General features: G+C 47.8%; 2 protein-coding genes across 2 annotated transcripts; one reads left to right on the top strand and one right to left on the bottom strand.

The window, feature by feature from the left end:
* The first annotated feature begins 364 nt into the window (after positions 1–364).
* On the top strand, positions 365–8,489 carry CIMAP2 (ciliary microtubule associated protein 2). The gene is given in 12 exon segments (XM_063343989.1): positions 365–467; positions 2,140–2,163; positions 2,516–2,634; positions 2,637–2,654; positions 4,182–4,277; positions 4,384–4,500; positions 4,689–4,826; positions 4,911–5,055; positions 5,338–5,495; positions 5,684–5,812; positions 7,156–7,286; positions 8,387–8,489. Coding segments are annotated over 12 exon segments (1,281 nt in total).
* Positions 8,490–10,271: 1,782 nt separating this feature from the next.
* On the bottom strand, positions 10,272–21,266 carry DHCR24 (24-dehydrocholesterol reductase). Its single transcript, XM_063344045.1, has 9 exons — positions 20,921–21,266; positions 19,564–19,719; positions 19,019–19,124; positions 18,623–18,741; positions 18,269–18,532; positions 16,908–17,051; positions 15,785–15,982; positions 14,854–15,032; positions 10,272–12,544 (listed from the first exon to the last, which is right to left on the bottom strand). The coding sequence occupies exons 1-9, from the start codon at positions 21,149–21,151 to the stop codon at positions 12,391–12,393; spliced, it is 1,551 nt and encodes a 516-aa protein (XP_063200115.1). The 5' UTR covers positions 21,152–21,266; the 3' UTR covers positions 10,272–12,390.
* Between the last annotated feature and the right edge of the window lie 326 nt (positions 21,267–21,592).

Below are 21,592 nucleotides of genomic sequence, written 5' to 3'. Positions count from 1 at the left end.
AGAAGCTGTGGCTGCCCCATCCCTGGAGGGGTTCAAGGCCAGGCTGGACGGGGCTTTGAGCAGCCTGGTCTGGTGGGAGGTGTCCCTGCCCAGGGCAGGGGTGGAACTAGATGGTCTTTAGGGTCCCTTCTAACCCAGACCATTCTATGAGTCTATGATTTGTCTATTGCTTTTTTAATTAGAAAGATTATAGAAAACTGTGTCAGAGTGAACAGCTCGCGAGAGTGTCAGACACTCTGCAGAACCTGCTGCCACCCCCACGACTCAGAGGGACAGTGACCGCACCTTCGTCCTGCCCTTGGAAGAATCCACCTTCATCATCCCAAACAGCAGCCTCAACAGCTTCATCCTCCCCTGGGCGACCATGGCTTTGCGGAGCCGGATCACCTCTTCACCTCTGGCATGCCGTTGTGGCATGCCACCCTTGGCAAACCTTGAGGACCCCTTCGAGGTTCTTTTTAGCACATGTGAGCTTTCTTCTGTCAGGCAGTGGGCCCTGTCCCATCTTGTCGCATTCCAGATTTTGTAGATACGTCTTCATGTGGATCTGGAGACTAGACAAAACTCATTGGCTTGTTTTAGTGCCCAGTTGGAGGATGGATGACTAAGTGATATGAGCGCAAACCACTAGCATCAGGTCAGCTGCTTGGCCATGCCAAGCTACACCAGAGAGCCAGGCCAGCTTCTCCAGCACAGGTGCCCCAGTCTCCAAAGCATGACCCCATGGTGTGCAGTACCAGGAAAGGTGGTGCAAGCCCCTGCGATGCTGCTCTTCCTCTTGACTTCAGCTGTAAATTTGGTTCCCGGTCATCATGGGGTCCTTGAAAGCAACTAACCCATCTGCTCCCCCTTCCAGGCTAGACATGGGGCAGCATGTCCTAGGGGGTTGGACTAGATGATCTCCAGAGGTCCCTTCGAACCCCTATCGTTCTATGATTCTCTGTCCAGACATTGAACCACTTGGCCATAGGAGTGTGCCTGAAGAAGGGATGAGAAATCAAAAGCCTTTTTTCTTACGTCATTTCAGCTTTCTCCAGTCAAACCTGGCAGACAGACACCACCTGGTGACCACCTCCATGCTGCACTTTTCAGCCTCCTGCCTCGAGCTCAAAGGAAGTTTAACATCTCTGAAGGGCAGCTGTAAGCTCATATCAAAGTGCTCCGCTAGAGGAGGAGATTTCAGTTCACTGAGCTTCATTTTATGAGGAGTTAAATAATCCTGTTTAAATATAAGGAAGTAAGAATGAATCCTTATTTTATCTAAAAATGGGATTTGAAGGAATCTTCGTGAATCTTCTCTAACGGGAAATACTCACTAATGTGCACTCCTGTTTACAGGGGGCTGGAAATGGGCAAAACCAAGGGATTAAAGGGCACATTTTTGTTCCTCCTGAGTGATTTAGCAGTATTTAAGTCATTAAATAGTCGAGCCAGTTCTGCGAGGTGACTCGGCATCTTGTAAAACGTTGCCCAGAGGGACCTGGGGAATTCCCTCAGCAGTTCAGCGCCAGGATTTCTGGGCTGCCAGGTAACAGCTTCTCTCCCAGACCAGCCTTCACCGGTTTTGCCAGGCAATTACTTCGCCCTACGTGTTTCTCACCGTCATTAAATGAGTGATGCAAAAGCTGCCTGGGAGAGGCGCCCTGGCTGTCTCGCAGGCTGGAGGAGCAGGACAGGTCCGCGATCTGCCCACCCTTTGGACACCAGCACGCTGTGCTGGCCCTGACAGGGACCTACCTGTGCCTACCAGTTGAAACATGGGTCCCACAGGACCTCCAGTGCCATATTGCGTATCCCTTTGGCCATCTCCTGCTTGCCCAGGAAGTGGAAGATTTTTGCCAGGCGGTTCGGGACGGGAGGGTTGTCTTTCACCATTTCTATCGCCTGTTTGAGCCACAGAAGTGAAGCACGTTTCTGTCAGTGACATATTGCCTGCTGTGCTGATCAAAGGGACAAAAACATCTTGGATTGATTCACTGGGGCGGTGTTTTAACCGGGAGGGTTTAAGGCTGTACAAGAGACGCGCGGTCTGTGGGGAAAGCTGATATCTCTTATTAAATCAACAGACAGGACTGAATGCGGGGCTAAGCTCGGGGGTTATGCGCCTGAAAGCATGTCTGTGCTCCTTATTTTTTCCAGCTGTGCTGGGGGAATGTAATAAAGGTACTGCTGTCCCTGCAGCCTTCCACCGAGCTGCTCGCCTGCTGCTTTGCCAGGGGCTGATTTATGCCATTGGGGCCAAACACATGGCCTGGGAGGGGGGGTGCTCTGTACGTGGGAGGATGGAGGGTCTTGGCTCCTGTCTGGGGCCTCCCCTCTTCACCCCAGGGGATTTCCAGGAGGAAAAGCACTGAGGATGAGGAGGAAGGTGAATGAAGGACCCAAATCGGTCCCTGGCACAGCAGTGCTGGGTACAGCACCTTGCCAAAGCAATTAAGGGGGTCAGTCTCGGAGAAGCCACAGTTCTGGTTAGCCATTGGGGTGGTGGAAAAATGTGTGGTTTTTTTCTTTCCAGCAGCATCCCCAGGCAGCACCAGGCCAGGGCCAGGGAAGAGAAGTCAGGGCAGATGGGAGGCCAAGTTATTCAGCAGCCGAACCTTTCTCCATCCTGTGCAGGATTTGCAGTTTGGGCTTGGGGGTCTCAGCACAGAGAGGCGGTGCATCCCGACCGACCCTGGACATGCTCTTACACGGCTTGTAGGGTCCGTAAGCCCCCAGCGCTGGCTCACACGCTGGGCTGACTAACTTTCCTGAGTACTTTCGTTCCCTCCAGTGAGGTTAATGTCACTGCACGACTGCAGGACAATGTTTTTATGCCCAGTGAGGCGGAAGGTACAGGGCTTGCCTTAGATTCACCCCTCGGAAAGTTATTGGGGGATATAAAATCACCACACATCCCCTGTACTCTGGCAGCTACCCAAGGTGCAGGCGCTCCTGGGGTAACCGTCAAGTGCTTTCAAACAGCTCCTGCTGAGCAAACAACACTTTTGAAAATAAACACTGATAAAAATATAGTAATTAAATAAATCATAAGAATGCATATCATCATCTAGGGTTCCGGGCTACCTCGGATGTAGGTGCACACAGCATCCCTCAGTGCTGGATGCGTTACACCACGAGTTACGTGTGTGTAGGGACCAGAGGTGGGTTTTACACAGATGGGTTTGGGGTCCCCCACCTGCTGAAATAATCCATTTCTCCCAGCTCTGTAGCGAGCGTTGGAGGACATGATGACTTGTTGGAGCAGCTGGGCAGCAAAATCCCACTTTCTGCACCAAACAGCAACCCAGCACCAGGGAACCAGCTTCCCCAGGCCCAGCTTGCTCTCCTCCAAACGCCATGGGCATGAAGGGGGCTGGCAAGCCTCCCCTGCGGAGACCGCAGGCAGGGGTCTCCTCACCCAGACCTGCCAGCGCTCACAGATGCAGCAAATATGGTGCCACAGAGGACACAAGCACTAAAAACAGTATTTTTTTTTCCCCAAAGTGGAACTGGCCGGTTGGGTAGTTGCTTTAAGAATGTATTTTTTAGCAGCTTAGAGAAAATTTGTCCCTATGAAAGCCTGGTAACTGGTTGGATCAAGCCCTGAATGTGTTGCTTTAACCAGGCTGGGAGCCTCCATTGCAACCAGGATCCTTGCCTTGACCCTGCTGTCTGCTGGCCCTGTGTGCTCCCAGGACATTCCCTGGGAAACTGGGATGCTGGGTGCCCTGGTGACAGCTGCCATGGCGAGGGCTGCCACCATCCCCACAGCCCTCGGGGACCAGAGCTGCCAGCATGGCGCTGCAGGTGCTCCCCAGGGACATGGGCAGCCAGGTGAGGCCACCGGCCGGGCTTGCCTGGGTACGTGGGGAGGGCTGATGGACTGATGTAGCTCTCCTCACCTCCCACATTGTCTGTGCCAGCTGGGAAGCAGCTTCTTGCACAGGGACGTTTTGCACATGACGGCTGGGAGAGCCCCAGGGTGGAAGTGTGGGATGCGGGCTGCTCGCGCTGGAGCTCGCCGGCGCCTTCCCAGTGCTAAGCAAACACCGAGCATGAAGGATTGGGACATGGAACAGCAGATCCCCATGTCCAGATCCCCTGATCACCCCCCTGTGCCCAGCTGTTGAGCCATGGCTGGCCAAGCATGGGCTCAGCCCCGGTGCTGCTGACAACAGTGCTCCGGCTCTGCATTGCAGGGAAAAGCATCAGCCTCTGGCTGGGCCAGAGCAGAGAAGGGCTGTCACCTGCCCCATTTCCAGTCCAAGGAGATAATGAAGAGGTGCAAACACCAGGTAAGAGCTGGATTTCCTCCACCCTCCGTGCACATTTGCTGGGGGCGAGCTGGGGCGGGCAGCGCTGCCCAGCCCCGTCCTCACCCTCCCCACTCTCCTCCCGCAGCAGGAACAGCTGGGCCCGGGAACGTACAACATCAGGGACTTTCTGCAGGAGACACGGCCCTGCAGCCTCCGGGGGATCTGCGACACGAGGGAGCAGCGGTTCAGAGATGGCCGACGGGTACGTCACCCCCCGACACGGGAGATGCTGGGGCGTGATGCCTGCCAGCTGTGGGACTCGGCTCTGGGCTGACGCCTCCAGAAAACAAGCCCTTTGCAAGGGTTAGCACTACTGTGGGCACCGTCTCCTCCTGCTGGGGACTGTCCCCCTTGCCGAGGTTGCCCACGGCCACCCCATCTCTCCCGCAGGACTGCTTCCCCGGCCCTGGCACCTACGGCCCCCGGGGGAACCCCTACGCCCACCTCGAGGAGCGGGACAAGCGCTCTGCCAGCAGGCGAGGGCTGATGGACAGCAGGACGGAGAGGTGTGCCCTGCCGGCAGCCCTGGTGAGTCCCTGCCCTGGGGACATGCTGGTGGGGTCTGTCCGCCGCTGAGGGCAGCCCCAGATGCCTTTCCCCCCATGTCTGCAGGGCAGCGGCCTGGGACCCGGCACCTACCACCTGCGGAGCAGCATTGACGAGGGGCTGCGGCGGGTGATGGGCTCCAGACACTGCCAGCCCTTCTCAGGAGGCAGGTCAAAGCCTGCAGGTGGTGGCCATCACGCCTTGGAGGTGCGTTGCCCCGGGGTCCTGTACCTGGTGTTCTCAGCGAGCTGTGGCATTGCCAACACATTGCTGTAAGGATGGAGAGCTGCCTTACGCCAGCTTCTGTCCCGCTTTGATTTTGCTCTTTGGCTTCCCTTGGATCTCAGAAAACAACACAGCTGGGGAGTGAGTGGGCTGGTGCCCACGAGCAGCATCAGGGCTGAGGTTTCATGGCACAGGGTGGAGGGGGTGGCCTGAGAGACCACCGGCAGCTGAGCCTCTCGCGCCGCTCCCTTGTCCCAGCAGAGGAAAGGCACTGAGCTGAGCACTGTCGCTGTCAAGGGATTCACGGACGAGCTGATGTTGAGGGAAAACAAGAAGAAAGGCTGCTTCAGCACCCTGCCAAGGAACCCAGGCTGCCCCACGGAGAGGATCTTCTGGGCCACGCTCAGCCAGTGCCCGAGGGAGGCGGTCAGTGGGAGCACGGACATCGGCACCGGCTGGTGTCATCGGCATCCCTGGTGGTGTAGTGGTTGCCCGGGGTGGGGATGCGTGAGGTCCTGGGGGAATGAATGGATGGATGGATGGGTGGATGGCTCTCTGATGTTGTGCAGCTCTTTTTACAAGCTAACGGAAGCGTAAGGTTTCCTTCTGCACAGTGGGCGGTGGGGCCAGGCTCCTATAACCCAAAGCCCGTTGAGAAATCAGCATACTTCAGCCAACCTCCATTCTGGTCATCTGCCAAGAGATTCGACAGAAAGTCCTACCGCCTCTTTACTGGGAACGAGGTGAGTGAACGGACAGGGCAGTGAGAGGGATGCAGGAACAGTCAGGCTCTGAGCTTTCTCCATGACCATCCCCAATCTATTGCCAGCCCTGGGAGTGGATGAAACTTCTGAGATGAAGTAAGGGTGGGCACTCCTCACCAGCTTCGGCCAGGTGAGCGGTAGGGGTGTCCTCTGAGTGGAGCAGCACCCCAGCAGAAGTCCCGCCTCAGGTGGCTGTCTGTGATAGAAGCCAGCTTGACCTCAGGAGCTGCTTTTCTCTCACTGTTGATTATCAAGGAAACGTGGGCCACTTGGCCAGATACGCATCCTTTAGAGCAGAGATGAGTCCCTGTCTGAGGGCTGCTGTTCTTGCCCAGAATGGGTTGCTAAAGAATAAATGGTGAATAAAGGCCCACAGTCAAGGGAAGGTGCCTCCTGCATAGAGCAGGATACTGAGCACCACCGCTGAGCACGCACTGCCCCAGGGCAGGTGAGCTCTGCTGGTGCTGAGCAGAGGGGCAGGAGCTCAGCCGAGACCACGCTGTCTCTGCCTGCATCCTCAGGCCTTTGCCGTTTTCAAGGGATGCTCGAACAACCCTTCCCATTAGTTTTGCTCTGCATCAGCTGCAAGGAAGCGGATGCACTTCATGGGTTTAAGTCCTTTTACGTGCCAGCAGCTCCTTGTATCCTCCCAGAATGTCATATTTTGCTGCTTGAAAGCCAGTTTTTCCTCTAGTAGCATCAGCAGCTCATTGCAGAGCCAGTACAGGTAGGAGCCCTTCCCTTAGTACCTGTTCCTGGAGCTGTATTCATCTTGGCAGCTTCCCCATGGAGAACCAGAACAAAGCCTAAAGAGCTCAAATCAGACAGGGAAAGCTTTAGTCTGAAATAGTCCACCGTGGCTAGGGATGAGGAGCAGGCTTCCACGTGGCTTCTCTCCTTTATCGAGCCGAGTGGGGAACAGGCAGCTTGAAAGAGGTCAAGGATGAAGACGTCTTCGTAATTGCTGGGGAACTCGACCGATTAGATTTCAGTGGGGAGGTTGTGACACGGCAGCCCTTCACTACAGCTCGCAGTAGGCGACTGGTAAGCGTGCTCGAGCCCGCAGAGCTGATCGACTTCTTCATGGACCACTGTGACGAGAAGAACTGCTCATGAAGGGGACTGGCCGGGCTAACACCGATTAGTGTGTCTCCTCCTCCCTCCCCTGCAATATAGGCCCAGTTTGGTTAAGATATGCCACATATTGTTGTATTTTTTGCAACCGAAGGCCTGGCCACGTGAAGGCACTACCTGGTTTTGCCCCAGTTGCATCCCTGACACTGCCTCTGGATGGGGAAGCACATGAGACCTTCTCCTTCCAGAACCCTGTAGGTGTTGGCCGCTACGACATCACCACGCATGAAAAATACCCTCGGAAGATGAGATACCAGTCCCTGTACCAGTGTGACACGCAGCGGTACCTGAGCAACTTGAAGCGGGATGCCTACTTGCTGTAAGTCTGAAAAACAAGGGGCTGCAAGTGGTTTCATGCTGGCCTGCAGGAAAATCATCTTGAGCAGCTCTGGGGAGGCTGAGGGCACGTTACTGACACTGCAACTGATGTGAGATGGGATGATTGTGTAGTTAAAGCACTGGATCGGGACTGAGAAACAGTGGCCAGTCCCACCGCAGGCTGCACCTCTGGACAGGGAGGTTGGTGTGGCTGCACCTCTTCGCTCCCAGGAAAGCGAGGAGACCTTCGTGCTTCCCCACCGCGGAGGGGCAGTGGGAGGGTTAAAGAACTACTGTTTCTCAAGGCACTTCACAGACGCCAAGGTGGTGGCTCTATCTTGTGAAATGCAGTTTGCCTGCGGCGGAGGAGTAGGCAGATAGTTTCCATCAAGTTAGAGGCAGCAGCCTGGGAAGGAACTGGGAGGTGGATGGATAATTGGGCTGTCTGGACTCATTCCCAGTGCTGGCACTGGGCTGCTCAAGGGCCCCCAACAAAAATCACCTTCTCAGGCTGTGCCTTGGTTTACCCACCCGAGGAAGGAAGATAACAGGGCTCACTTTCACCGCAAAGGGCTTTAAAATCACTAGCGTGAAAACCTTGTGAAGCAGTTAGGAACTATACTAATGAGAGGCCTCGGGACAGCCCTCCACACTCACCTTTGCTTATGGCCAAGATTAGCAAACTGCTGCGGTGGCACTACGGGCTGGCAGCGCTGCAAAGCTCTTGCTTGATCTCCAGAGAGTAGTTAGAAATTGCTCAATATAACTCGGCAGCTTTCAGCGAGGCAGCCAGAAGTTAGTTAGCTATCCTATGATGGAGAAAGCATAATGAAATCTAGCTTTCAATATTGCCCAGCTTTGTTAATTTTGCACTTCCAGTAGGAATAAAAAAGAAATCTGAACAGTGGGCAGGACTTGCAATTCAAACGCATCTCTCTGATCAAATAGCACTAGCTCCAAAATCACTTTTCAAGCTACAGCTGTGCTTTCTAGGGAGTACCCAGGCTTTTAAGGGCTCTGTTCATCCCCACGCTTGTTAGGACTAATGAGATTAATCCAGCGAATAATTTGAGCCCGCTGAATCACATCCTCTTTCCACAGCAAGCGGCTCAAGCCTGTAGCTAAAAACAACTGGAGCGATTTGATTTCTGCTCCATGTTGTCCGGATACCTCTGAAGACGTCGCTGCTGTTTCCCAAACATAAGATAGTGCTGGGAAGCCCAAACCAATGAGTAAATGGCTGATGCACCAGCGGATGAGACGGGGCGGATGAAAATACAGTGTGCTGGCACACGAGTCAAGAGACAGAAAAATACTCAGGTCTTGTTCTGTGGTAATAAAAGACTCTTAGACAATCAGCAGTCTAACTTTTCTGTCGAGTAATTAATTATTTCCACCCTGGCCTCTATAAAAATGACACACTTGAGAAGAGGATGCCAGGTACCGTGTGTCCAAAGGGGGCTTTGTGAGCATGCACAGCTCATTCCATATTAAACTCTTCCTTTCAAGCAACGCTACTTAAAGCTTTAAGTTGCACATACCTGTTATGGACAAGGTGGTGTTACCACAGCTGAAGACCCCCAGGTCCACCAGTACAGCTCAATGGAGAGCTGGGTCTGAGAAAGCAGTATTATGGCAAAGCAGTTAGTTAGACCTTTGGTAATTGCCTACCTGTCCCATGCCGGTTTTATAGCAGCTGTGTGCAAGGCTCTTCATCGCAAGCTCGAACATACAGCTTCACTTGAATTAACTATGCAAATGTTTATGAGCAGCTGGAAGGAATCAGAGGGAATTTAATGACATCATTCCAGATTTCGTAGAATATTAAAACCTAGAGGTAACTGAGAAAGTGAAGTGATGAGAGAACCATGTCAGTGGTTACAAAGGACGGCCATAAAAACGTACTGTAAGTACACTGCGTCACTTAGAGCTAACCTTTGCGAAGTCTTGCCCTAGTGTTTAGAGCAGACTGGAATAATTAAATCTAGGTGTAATTACATGTTAGTTGTGGCTGATTAAGTATGCTAATTAACCTGCAGTTATTCTTTGGTGGGGGAGATAATTGAACAGAGGTAAAACTGCAGTGATTTAAGGATATCCCGATAATTGTTCTGGAGAGGCGAGCAAAGTAGGAAGGAGTTGTCAGCAGGGAAATGCCGGAGCAGTGGTGTGGGTGAGCACAGGCTACAGAAACACTGCTGGGGTGACGAGAGGATTGTGAAATGCAGCGTAAGTCAGGGACAACACAGAATGTGATTAAAGCAATGTAGGGCTTTGGCACCTGAACTGTGGTTTTGATGGGGCTGAGGCATTTGGCAGTCTGGATTTCAGCAGAAAGCCCAGGAGCTTCTCTCTGGGAAGAGAGCATTGGAAGAGGATGCCCCAGCTGTGGCCAAGGGAGGGCAGGAATTCCTCTGACTGAGCCTACAGAGCTGCTGTGAAGGCATTTTTCAAGGAAAACAGAAGACGTGGATGTGAAACTCCTCAGGCTGAAGAAGACACTGAATCTTCGTCCTCACTTCTGTGGCTGATCATTCAAACCAGGGATTAATTTTATTAGTATGAAGTAGCTATCCACGTCAGCAGCTGTAGCACCTAAACCTAAAGTGAGGTTCTGTCCTCCTTAGCCAAAACCTCAGAGGGAAAGAATGATTAAAGTGGGGTGGGGCAGGAAAATCAGGATAATAGGCATCATGAGCCTGTGTGGGGCATAACTGGAGGGTTAAGGCTCAGCTATAAGGTGTTTGTTTTGTACGGGTGTGTCTTGGAGCAGAGATAAGGGTAGACTCACAGACTTCAAAGACATTCCTTCAAAGCTGTTTGCAGCACTGGGCTCCTCATCTCCTAACAGCCTCAAAATGCCTCTGGTCTCTTACCCAGACAGCAGCTTCTCTCAGTAATCGCTGACCACTTGTAACAATACAAGAAGCACAAGAAATAAACAGAAATGTTGAAAAGTAAGTTATCATTCATTAAAAGATGCCACTTTGAACAGTACGCTGGCTAGATCTTTATTTTAAACAGCGCATACAACCAAAAATGAAGAGCAACAGCAATTATGCATGTGCGTGTGTGACTGATACAGTTATAGTACCCAATCACGTCATACAAAGTTTGCCAATAAATTAAGGAGTGAAAAAACAAATACAGTGCATACCCAAAGATCATCAGTACATAAGTGAGAGAAACATGGTCTAAGTAAAAGTATTTGCATATCCTCTAGCTGTTTTAGCATCGCCCTTTAAAAGCTAACCAAAACCATTCTTGCTCTGTGCGGATTATCTCACAAGCACTGGGCTAAATCGTAGCTTTGCCCCAGGGATAAGGAAACGGCTCTTGTGCTGCTTCCCTTGGAGGGGCAGGAGGGCATGTGACACCCCGAGATTCAGTGTTTGCCCTCCCATGTACACCGAAATGGTATAGCAGAGACTCCTGGATCACTGACGCAGCTCTGCAGGCACTCTGCATTAGCTGTGTCTCCCCGTGTCAGGCTGCTCATGCTACCAGTCCCCTGCGTGGGATTTTTAAGGGGGACCTTATTTGCACACAATTTGCCCAGCAGGCATCACTGAGTAACAGCCCAAGGTTATTCTTGTCACTGCTTTATCATTGGTTTCATCTGGACCACAAACATCCATCTATCAATAAATAAAATCATTGGTTTAGCACTCATAAAAATTACAACGCCTCCCACTGGCAGCTGTTTAAAAAGTTCTTCATGTTACCCCCTACGCAAGCCTCAAGAAAATGACTTTCTTTTCCCTCAAGCTCAGTAAGGTTTACAAGTAATAGCTTTAAGTACTACTTGGACAAGATGGGCTTGGTTTGGAATCATGTTTCTGGCTACAGGGTCAAAACATCGCCGCACTTCTACACCTGACTGTATGAAGTGCGTGACTGTGCCATTTTCACCAGTGTGCAACAGAAGGGGAAAGTGAATAATATTTACTGCTGTGATTTCCTCTCCAGGTGACTGAAACAGTCCTTTTACGAAGCCTATCAATCTAATCCAGCTCAAATGAAAAGCAAAAATGTCACTCAAGTCAGAACCAAAGCCTGTGTGTACCAAGATTCACAACAAGAGTTCTTCTTATCCACAGCCACTTGCCTTAACAAACCTTGTATAAAGCAAGCCTTGATTTCCTACCGGCCAGGACAGAACAGTCTGAAATAACCCACATCTTCCTCCAACTCAGTATTTATAAGGCACTAAAATTAAGCAACAACTGAAACCCAGAAAAACCCCAAAAGACCCAACCAAAAAAAAATCCAAATAAATTGATGCACAGTGAGTAAAAACTGAAATTAAAGCTTGGCTATATGAAATAGCAGCATTTTTTTCAGTAGCCTACAAAGCCAGAACATTGATATTTTGGGGCAAAAACCAATGCACTCTCAAGCAATTAAAAAGTACGTAAAACCTACATCCACTTACACTTTGTAATCAAAATCAGTACAAATCTGATAGGCACAAGTAAAAAGCATTTTCTTCACACCTCAATGCTCTATTTTGAAACGGAAGCCACTGTTAGGGAGTTTAACTGCCCTGCTGAGATTATAGTACGGTGTAACCCAAGCAGTACGGTACCACACAACATCACGCAGCACTGTACAGCCGGAATATTATGGTACCATCGCTAAGCTGTCCAACAGGTTACCGACTGGAGGCAAATGTTTTAAACATCATGATTAATTTGACAATGCGTTCAAGCTTTGGCACCTATTTCTGAGTCCTCCTTACCATTTTCAAAAGTAACGTTAAATATAGCTACAGTATACAGCTGGTGTAACTCCAGTTTCTTCATCCTTTCCAATTAATTCTCTTATGCTTGGAAATAGGTGAATTCACCTATGTCACTACATTAGATACAAAGGCTAGCACTTCAGATTTCTTAAAAGCAATCACTTTGAGTTTGGAAAAATTGATTTTAAGACATACGAAGAAATACTAAACATAAATTTATAAAGCAGGAATTCATACCTTTAAACATCAACAAGAATGAGCTTATTTGGAGCAATAAAGCTTTTTTTTTTTTAAAAGGATATACTAGACTAGCTATAGGTAAATTCATCTTTCCCTGATTGCTTGATTAGATCATTCAGGCTCAGTGCCTCGCAGCTTTGCAGATTTTGTCGTACACTTCTGGAAAGGCATCTTTGCAATTCATCTGCTCCCTCAGCTTGTGGTATAACGAACCATCAAACATATCCCAGAACTCCTCACGGGTCATATAGCAATCTGCATACAGCATCTGGAAACTGGAGAAAAAAACAAAAGAAAGAAAAAAAAGAAAAAGAGAGAGAGATTCAATACCAATTGTCCCACAAGATTTGAAACAGAATATAAAAAAAACCAATTTAGGGTAAGCTACGAATAGCAAATATTCAACAAAAAACCCATCAAAAATGCTTTTTATATACAAGCAAATATAAGTGCTTACATGAATTATGCTGGGACACTCAGCCAATTATGTTTTGTGGATTTAACATTACCATGATCTCTTTTCCAAGAGGAAATAACATGTAACAGTGAAAACAGCAGAATACTGCTACAGTCATTTTGTTGAAGGGGAAGATGAGCAAAGAAAGCAATTAAAGTAACCGTTGCTTTTAAAATTTGGTTGAGGACACTTCTTTAGCCGTCAATGTATCGATACTTTCATTAGTTTTGCTACTACAAAAAGAAAAGAAAAGAAGGACTAAAAGATGTGTATAAAATAGTGGTTCATGTTTATATATCCTAACCAAATCTTCTGAAAACTTGTATTCTAACAACCTGTTTTCGCAGAAACACAGGTCTAGAGAGAGCTTCAATAGTTACCCCAAATCAAAAGTCTGTCCCCTTGCACCGAAAACCACACATGAGCTAAATACTCCCTGACAAATACTTTTCTAACTGCTTTTGAAAGCTTGGTTTCCTTTTTCTTCCGTTCAAAACCTTTTAATTCCAGCTTAAAATAAAAGGATGCATTTTTTCTGCATGCTTTCTTATGGTCCACGGAGGTAAAGCCACGGTGTCTCCTATTAGCCTGTGTTACAAAATGCATTCAAGGCAGATGGAGCAATATGTCCTTTGGCTTTTTAAGGTTTCTTTGAACGGGACATTGAGAATATAACTGGGAAGGCAAAAGCCTGCCAAATCAGACCAGGCCAAGTTGATGAATTTATAGTATAAATAAAGCATGGTGTAACACAGGTCCAAAACCAAATAAATGAACAAAAAATGAAATCATTATTTAGCTGTGGACTCTTCCTTACTTTTATACTGAAGTCTCTACAATGCAGCTAGCATCAGAGTACAGCAGTAAAACTGTTACATAAAAGCTCTATTGTGGTGTGTGATTACGAAACTGTAAGATTAAGCATTTATCCATTGTTCATTTCTCAGTGACAGGTAGAGAAGAGACAAAACTTTGTTAGTAAAGAGCTTTAATTTAAAAGTTTAATTTCAGGTTAATTAAAAAAAGCTTAAAATTAACTTTCAGTTGCTTTGTTCTCTGGCAGATCACTTACTGTAGCTAGAAGTCTTTTACACTCTCCAAATCATCTCAAAGCAGACTCACCATTGTTACTCAGCCACATGGGATATAATCAGTGTTAGACTGAGAAGTAGGTCAAAATAGAAATGGGGATAAATTATACTGATGGTGTAAAAATACCATGTAGTTGTTTTTTTTGTTCCTGAGAAACAAGCCCGTTACTGCTTCTCCACTGACACTCCAGCAAATTAGGCTGGCATGAGTCTGTGACAGATGGTGGGCATGCATCTCACGCCTACTGCGGTCCTATGTAATAAGAATCGGGGCAGGGAAAAGGAAGCTATGGAAGTACAAGTGGTGAGGGAGGAAAGACTCCTACCACCGCACAGGGACTGCAAGGGAGAGTCAAGGCTGGGCTCCCTGCACAAGGACACGCCAGCGCAAGGACGGGGCAGAGCTGCAGCGTGACGCTGCGAGGACGGCAGGGAGCAGAACGGTCCCAAGGGCAGGCAGGAAAACTGTCCAAACTTTAACAGCCTGTGGGATTCCTGGAGGGACTGCGGCCAGAAGAGCACTTGCTTTGCCCCTGCTCTGACACAAGCCCGCCTCAGCATGCAAGCTCAGTGGCTGCCTTCTTGAGGGCTGGGCTAGCCAGCCTTGCTGAGAGCGGTCACTGACCCAGGCTAACACCGCTTCTGGGCAGCAACTGGTTTATGCACTCTCAGTACAGAGCTGCTGAGATCTTTCTGTGCCTGGGTGCATGGATGTATTTTGTTGCAACAGAGACTCTGCTCCCAGAGCAGCCTGGAGCTGAAAGGATGCACAGGTGACCTAAAGCTACCCAGATCCCAAATACACTGCAAGAACTACAGCCGGTGCGCTTGTTTGTTTGGTTTTGCAATCAAATAATGAAAGTAAAATCACATTTAAAAATCGTAACATCAAAATTAGTAATTAGTATTAGTTTTCAGTTATTGTGGTTGTTAAATTATGGCAATATTAAAGTGCTGTAGGATAGAATAACTGCGATCAAACCACACAGGTGTAAATTACATGGCATTATTACTACTCTAAGGAGTGGGACCTTACCCATGCACACTTCTTACAAACTTTTCCATTTGCCTCATTGAAGCCCTGGCTTCAAATTGTTTCCTTTTGGGCTCTCCATAAGCTCCTATATCCACGTAGAGTTCTGCTTCATCCCCCTTGGGGTGGACCATACCAGGATTATTGGGCAATATGAAAGGGCATAACCAAAGGGGGTACACCTGCAGAGGTAAGAAAACACTTTATCACTTACTTTTAACAAAACAATCCTTTAAGCTATCTCTATTAAAGCTGACAAAACAAAGAGTTAAGAGGACTTCTTCCTGATTTAGAATTGAAACTTGCACAGCTCTTCCTTTCCAGTTCTCTTGCTGTGCTTCTTAGCTGCACTTTCTAATGACCGTAACACAAACAGATTGAGATGCTCAGAATATGTGCTGTGTCCTACTAGAATTACATCTCACCCTAAAATATTTGAAATGAAGAAAAAAAGTAAATACCCCTGATCCCAAAGCAACAACTGAATACACACTCTGAGTAAAAAGAGAACGAAGAGTTTTCTTTTCCAGGTCAGCCCAAGACTGAAATTGCCAAGTTTGTACTTCTTACACTAACTAAAAACAATTCAGAAATAAAAGCAACAAAGGGAAATAAATTCCCACAGTTTGGCTTCAGTGAGACTGCCAGTGATTTCAGATGAAAGAAAGACTAGTTCAAGTTTTACTAAGTGATGAAATCTTCTAGAAATGTTTGCCTTCTACTAAAATTTGAATCTCATGTTTTCATTCTTTTTTCAGAAAGCTGCGCTGATTTCTTGTGCTGCCTTGTAACATAGACTCGCAAAGCACAGTACTCCTCAGGATAAGATAACAAACTTTTACATAAGCAGATTATCACGCTTTAAGACCAACAGTCATGGCTGTTATTGCACACAGTCCAAGTTTCACCACATTTTAAAAACACATGTTCTTACATTAAGGTCAACATGGAAGGTTTGAATAGACTTCTCAAGGCTCTTCATTGGGACCAACATGTCCTGTACAACATGGTGTTGCTCGTACAGCTTTCGAATAGCTTCTCCTTGGGTGAGTTTTAACAAAGAGATTTTTGGAGGAACCATCCAGCCAAACAGGTAACGGAAAATGGGGTTATTGCCAAAAGGAATTATATCCTTTAAAGAGGAAAGAAAAAAGTTTGACTTAAGGATGTGTAAGTGAACCAAAAGACAATACTTCAGAATCCTCAGAGCAATATTAAGCCAGATTTTCAATAAATTTAACTGCTGATACTTTTGCTAAACTACTATAATGCAACTATGAACAAGTAAGAGAGGCCTGGAGTGAAGTTAGCTACACAGCCCTGCCCTGAGCCTCCTCCAGTTACAATGATTGATTTTCAGTCATATGAATCACAACATACTCAGCCACAAATACTTTAAGAGAATGAAGTTCAGAGAACAATAGACTATTATCTTAAAACAGCCAAGGAAGGAGCACCTAAGAAGCTAAACTTACAGAACCCTTGCAAGAATAAACACATACAAGATCAGGTCTTAAAAGAATTTTTAAGCTGTAAAATTTTAAGTACTTCCTGCACAGCCAACTCCCATTTAACTTTTCCAGGAGCTGAAGGGATCCGGTATTTCAGAATGCCCAATAAAGTTTTGCGTAAATGCACATCACAACAAATACACTTACAAAATTCACATTACTATATAATTAGTTCAGGCAGGGCAAATTTTCAGCCATAATTTCACATTCATGTTTTTTCCACTGTCTGCCTTTGGAAATCACTTAGTAGCTATAAAAGCTTGACACTGAAATACGTACTTAAGGTCTAAATTCAGAAAAGCACTAAAATGGAAATTAGGAGGTTATGATGTAATGTCATAATATATGTAATATATAAAAAAGTGCTTATGGATTTGTTTTGCCCAAATGCAGGGCTTTTAGATTTGCCATAAATGTCACTGTTTTTTTCTGCCATGAAAGACAGAAGCGTTGCCATGAGGAAGAAGACACATTGTACCTATATTGGGAAAGAGTACACTGGGCATCTTCCTGTAGGTGTTATTTTAATTTTGGAACTGGTCTTACTTGGAGCTCCCAGAAGATACTGCGTGTATGTCTATGGTAATAATGTCTTGAGGGAATGTATTCTACTCCAGTCCTGTCAGCTTTCAAATACTTCTCCACATGCTTAAAGAACCATGGCTTGTAGTAGTTGCCAATTCTGTTTATCTACAAGAAAACACGCATTTATTAGCAAACACCAACACAGATAACAGTTACACCTTACCAGACAACATTAACTATGTCCCCAAATTCCTTCACTGTGAGGAATCAATGTTATACCCTCTGTGACACTTCGCATGAGACTGTCACAAGAGATCTAGGGAGCCTTCGTTTCTCCACATGCACGGCTCCTTCTTATGCTTTTTGCCACTAAGGTTTAATTTAAATAAGGTTTGCTAAGGCCTGCCTGTTACAAGCTAATTAAAAGGCCATGAACGTGACAGAACTGGATTCCTAAAACATCGATCTCCCAACTCATCATTAATCCAAAGTCTCATTATGGCAGAGGAGAAAAATCCAGGGTGAGGGACACAGTGAACAATTAGCATGTCCCTCCCGGAAACGTCCCTGATGTGTTTTACCGATATTAACTGTATTAAAAGCTTGCTGGGAAAAGAGTTACTCTGAATAACTGACTGACTTACAGCCTGAGAGAGCTGGGGTTGTTCAGCTGGGAGAAGAGGAGGCTCCGGGGAGACCTTTTTTCAGCCTTCCAGAACTTAAAGGGGGCTTATAAGAAAGATAGGGGCAAACATTTCAGCAGGGCAAGTTGTGATAGGACAAGGGGTAATGGCTTTAAATTAAGAGAGGGTAGATTTAGGCTAGATAGAAGGAAGAAATTTTCTACGCTGAGGGTGGTGAAACACTGGCACAGGTTGCCCAGAGAAGCGGTAGATGCCCCATCCATAGAAACATTCGAGGTCAGGTTGGCTGAGCTCTGAGCAACCTTGATCTAGTTGGAGATGTCCTTGCTCACTGCTGGGGGCTTGGACTGGATGGCCTTTAAAGGTCCCTTCCAACCCAAACTACTCTGTGATTCTGCAAACAACTGCAGTTTAAACCAGCATCGTTCCGTACATGAGAAAAGATACTTCTCTTCCTCCTTAGGTACTGCAATGAAAAGGCTGTAGAATAAATTATTTGCTAGAATAATTAAATCAGTGGCTAATTTCTTATCAACTGAAGAGATTTACAGTACAGACTGTTGTAGTAATAAAGACCTGTAATTTAAAATATTCTGATGGACAGATCTAACTTTTAATTCCACGTTAAAAGACTGTTCCAATCTTACAACAATTCTGTTTTTATATTGGCATATAGTACAGCTTCAGTTAAACTTTGGGGGTACTTTTTTTCTTTATGAGTGATCTCCTGTTAGTTACCTTGCTTTGCTCTGCTTCATCAGTCAAGACTCCTGTCATGATGACTGCTTCTTCCAAAGAATACACAAGTCCTTCCACAAAACTATTCTCCTTTTTCTTAGATTCTTCAGTAAACTTTTCACAAATCTTCCGCAGTCCTCTCACAGGCTCATAATGTATTTTGACATATTTCTTGGCAGGAATCATTTTTATTTCTGCTGCAACCAGGAAACCCAGAGTACCACAAGACCAAGGCACTGCATAAAATAGGTCTGAATTTTCAGTCTGCAAAAAGTATGTCATACTAAATCACAAATCCATACCGGTAACTGTCAATGACATTGTAAATGATAGCAAAATAACATTTTGTCTTACTGGTGAACATCTCACAAGGCTTCCATCGGCAAGAACAAGTTCATAGGCCACGCAGGTATGTTGAAAAAGTCCATAGATATGGGATGAAGACTCAATGCCAGTTCCCATGATCAGGCCACCTTATGAAGAGAGCACACAACAAATGAAATGAAACACACTCCAAAATGAAGGCGGTTTACGAGAACAAAACCCCACTTCTAAGCTCTGGGCATGGCTTTTAAAGGAGTACTAAAAAAAAAAAAAAAGGAAGTGCTTATAACATAAATACCACAACAGAACATAAGGTTCAACAGAATATTTCAGGAACCTTTAAAACAATGCAAGATGTTACTGCGTAAGAAGCTAATGGAAACGCGGCAAAATCACTGAGTTTCTTCTCATCACAATGACTCTTACCTACTGTAAGATCATCGAGCTCTGGTACCACGGGAATAGTCCAGCCCATGGGATTCAGGTGTGCAGTCAACTGGCCCATGGTGACTAAAGGTTCCACACGAACAACCTGGAAAGCAAAAAAAAAACAATTCCCCCCACCAAACATAAATTAAGTGTTCAGCGTTAACGATGACAAAACACTGCTAACTGGATTGTACTTCCATCTGTTATCAGAATTCAGAGACTTACTTTCCTAAGAGCACTACTAAAAATAGTTGAAACTGTTTAGTGATTCCTCCTCTGCCTCAACATCTTGTTGCTCAGTCCCCAAAACCATAAATCAATCTGGTCTTTTAGACTTCAGCACGTAAAAGCTAAGCAATTCCATATGCTGCTCTTTTGGATAGAATGATCCAAGCACACATTGTTAAACCTCAGATTTGGTGGGTCTACTGCTACAAAAATCCTTTATTCTTTATGGAATCTTAATCCCCTCTTCAGCTACAAATAGAGTAAAAAAAGCCAGAAACTTCATTAGTACAAAAGCTTTTTGATGAATTTGTTACCTGTCTTTCACTGTCCACTTCCAGAACATCCATTAAGTTGATCATGATGTTCTTATGAATCTTCTTATACTTTCCAACACGAAGTGACACAGTCAGCCAGCCAGGCCGGCCGGTGCACATGTATCTTTTGCTGCCTTCGTTTTTCCATTCCCGAACCTGCAAGAGGTAACAACAGAACTGGCGCTGTAAGGCATACACGTGTAATCAATAATGAATACCAGGAACATTTTTTCCCTCACAGTGAAAAAATGTTCAGAAATATTGTTACCTGCAAGTAACAAAGCCTGTGTATTTCTATGTTGAGCAGTGATGCTTTGGAAGTCTCTCTGCAGACCTCTCAACTTCTAAATAAAATACCACCAGAGCCAGAGGGGTCCAGTTATGTACAGGAAGCAGCTTTTGGATTTTTTTGGAGCTGGGATTCAGAGAACTATCATGAAACTAACAAAGAGTTTTAAAAATCCACAGGAAAATCTATAAGGATTCACTGTCACAAATAATCTTAGCTCTGTGAAGGTTAATGAAGCAATGCCTCCTCCTCCTCCTACACACACACACAAAAAAGTGGTCTGAGCCTGCAAATGAACAGGCAAAGAGAGAAAAGTTGAGAAGGAAAATGTGTAAGCCATCCACATGATCCACGAATTTTGCAAAGCCACAGTGGTTAACATTTGGAGAACAAACATCAATTACAGTGTTTTCTTCAAAGCTCAACTGCTACTACAGCTGGTGATAAAAGCCCCAAACCCTCAAAGAATAACTCTGTGCACTCTAATAACCATCTCTATCTGCAATGAACATGAGAGACAAGGAAGAGAACAGAAGCAGACGTGACAGAATTATCATAAATATTAGAGAGCACAGAAACATTACAGAAATCTGCATTTCTGTGCAGAAGAAAAGTTTCAGCTCCCCGTCAATCATCTCTTGGAACGAACAATGCCGAGAAGCTGGATGTAAGTGGTATGAAAACAGGTTATTAAGCCAGCCATTCCCATGTCCCACAAGTACGTGCCCAAGCCGTGTGAGCGACACACGGCGCATCCCCAGGGATGTCACACCGACAGCAGCCGGGCAGCCGCACCGGGACCTGGCAGCGGTCGACGCCGCAACTTTCAGAGGAGTTTCAGACGGGGAAATAAAAACCCCACAGGGGCAGAAAGACGCGCTGGCATTTATTCCTTTGCTTTTCGCCGCAACCGGATTCACGGCTGGATTTTGCCGCGGCGCCGGGAGAAGCGGAGGCAGGGCGGGGGGGTGGTGGCGGGGGGGTGGAGCTCGCCGCCAGGAGCGGGCCCGGGTTCAAGCCCTGCTCCCGGACCAGGGCGGGGGTGTGGGGGGTGCAGCCGGCCCTCACCTGAGCCTGGATGTGGCGGACGCGCTGGGCGTGCTGCCGCGGGGCGCTGTGGAGGCGCCAGACGGCCCAGGCGCGCAGCTGGTAGTAGACGTCGAAGAGAATGGAGAGCGGCAGGAGGAAGAGGCAGACGAAGACCCAGCGGTGGTGCACCAGCACGGCCTCCAGCCCCCGGTGCCGCACCCACAGCAGCAGCAGCAGCAGCCCGGCGCCCAGCGACCACACCGGCGACATGGCGCCCGCCGCCCGCACGCGCTCCCTCACGGCCGCCGGGACCCCGCCATGCCGCGCCTGCCGCTCGCGCCCTCACCGCCCGGGCCCCGCCCCCTCCTCCCCGCGCGCCCGACCCCCATTGGTCGCCGCCGGGCTCCGCCGTGGGGAGAGGGGAAGGGAGCGGCCAATGAGGGCGCTCCGGGGAGATCGGACCAGGCGCTGAGGACGCCGATTGGCTGGACGCGGCGCGAGCCCCGCTCTCCCCTCACCGCCGCGGCCGCCGGCCCCCGCCCGGACCGCTGCGCACGCCGTGGGCTGCCCCCGCCCTCGCCCCGCCATGGGGCAGCGGAGGCCGGGGGAGCCCGGCCGGTGCTGGTAGGGGGCCGGGGCCAGGGTGAGACCCCCCCCGGCCAGGGATGGGGATGGGGCCCGGGGCAGGGTGAGACCCCCGGCCAGGGATGG

Source organism: Chroicocephalus ridibundus, chromosome 8, assembly GCF_963924245.1.
Source record: "Chroicocephalus ridibundus chromosome 8, bChrRid1.1, whole genome shotgun sequence".
NCBI classification, from domain to species: Eukaryota; Metazoa; Chordata; class Aves; order Charadriiformes; family Laridae; genus Chroicocephalus; species Chroicocephalus ridibundus.
Note: the sequence above shows the minus strand (reverse complement) of the source record. Positions and strands in the feature narration are given on the sequence as shown.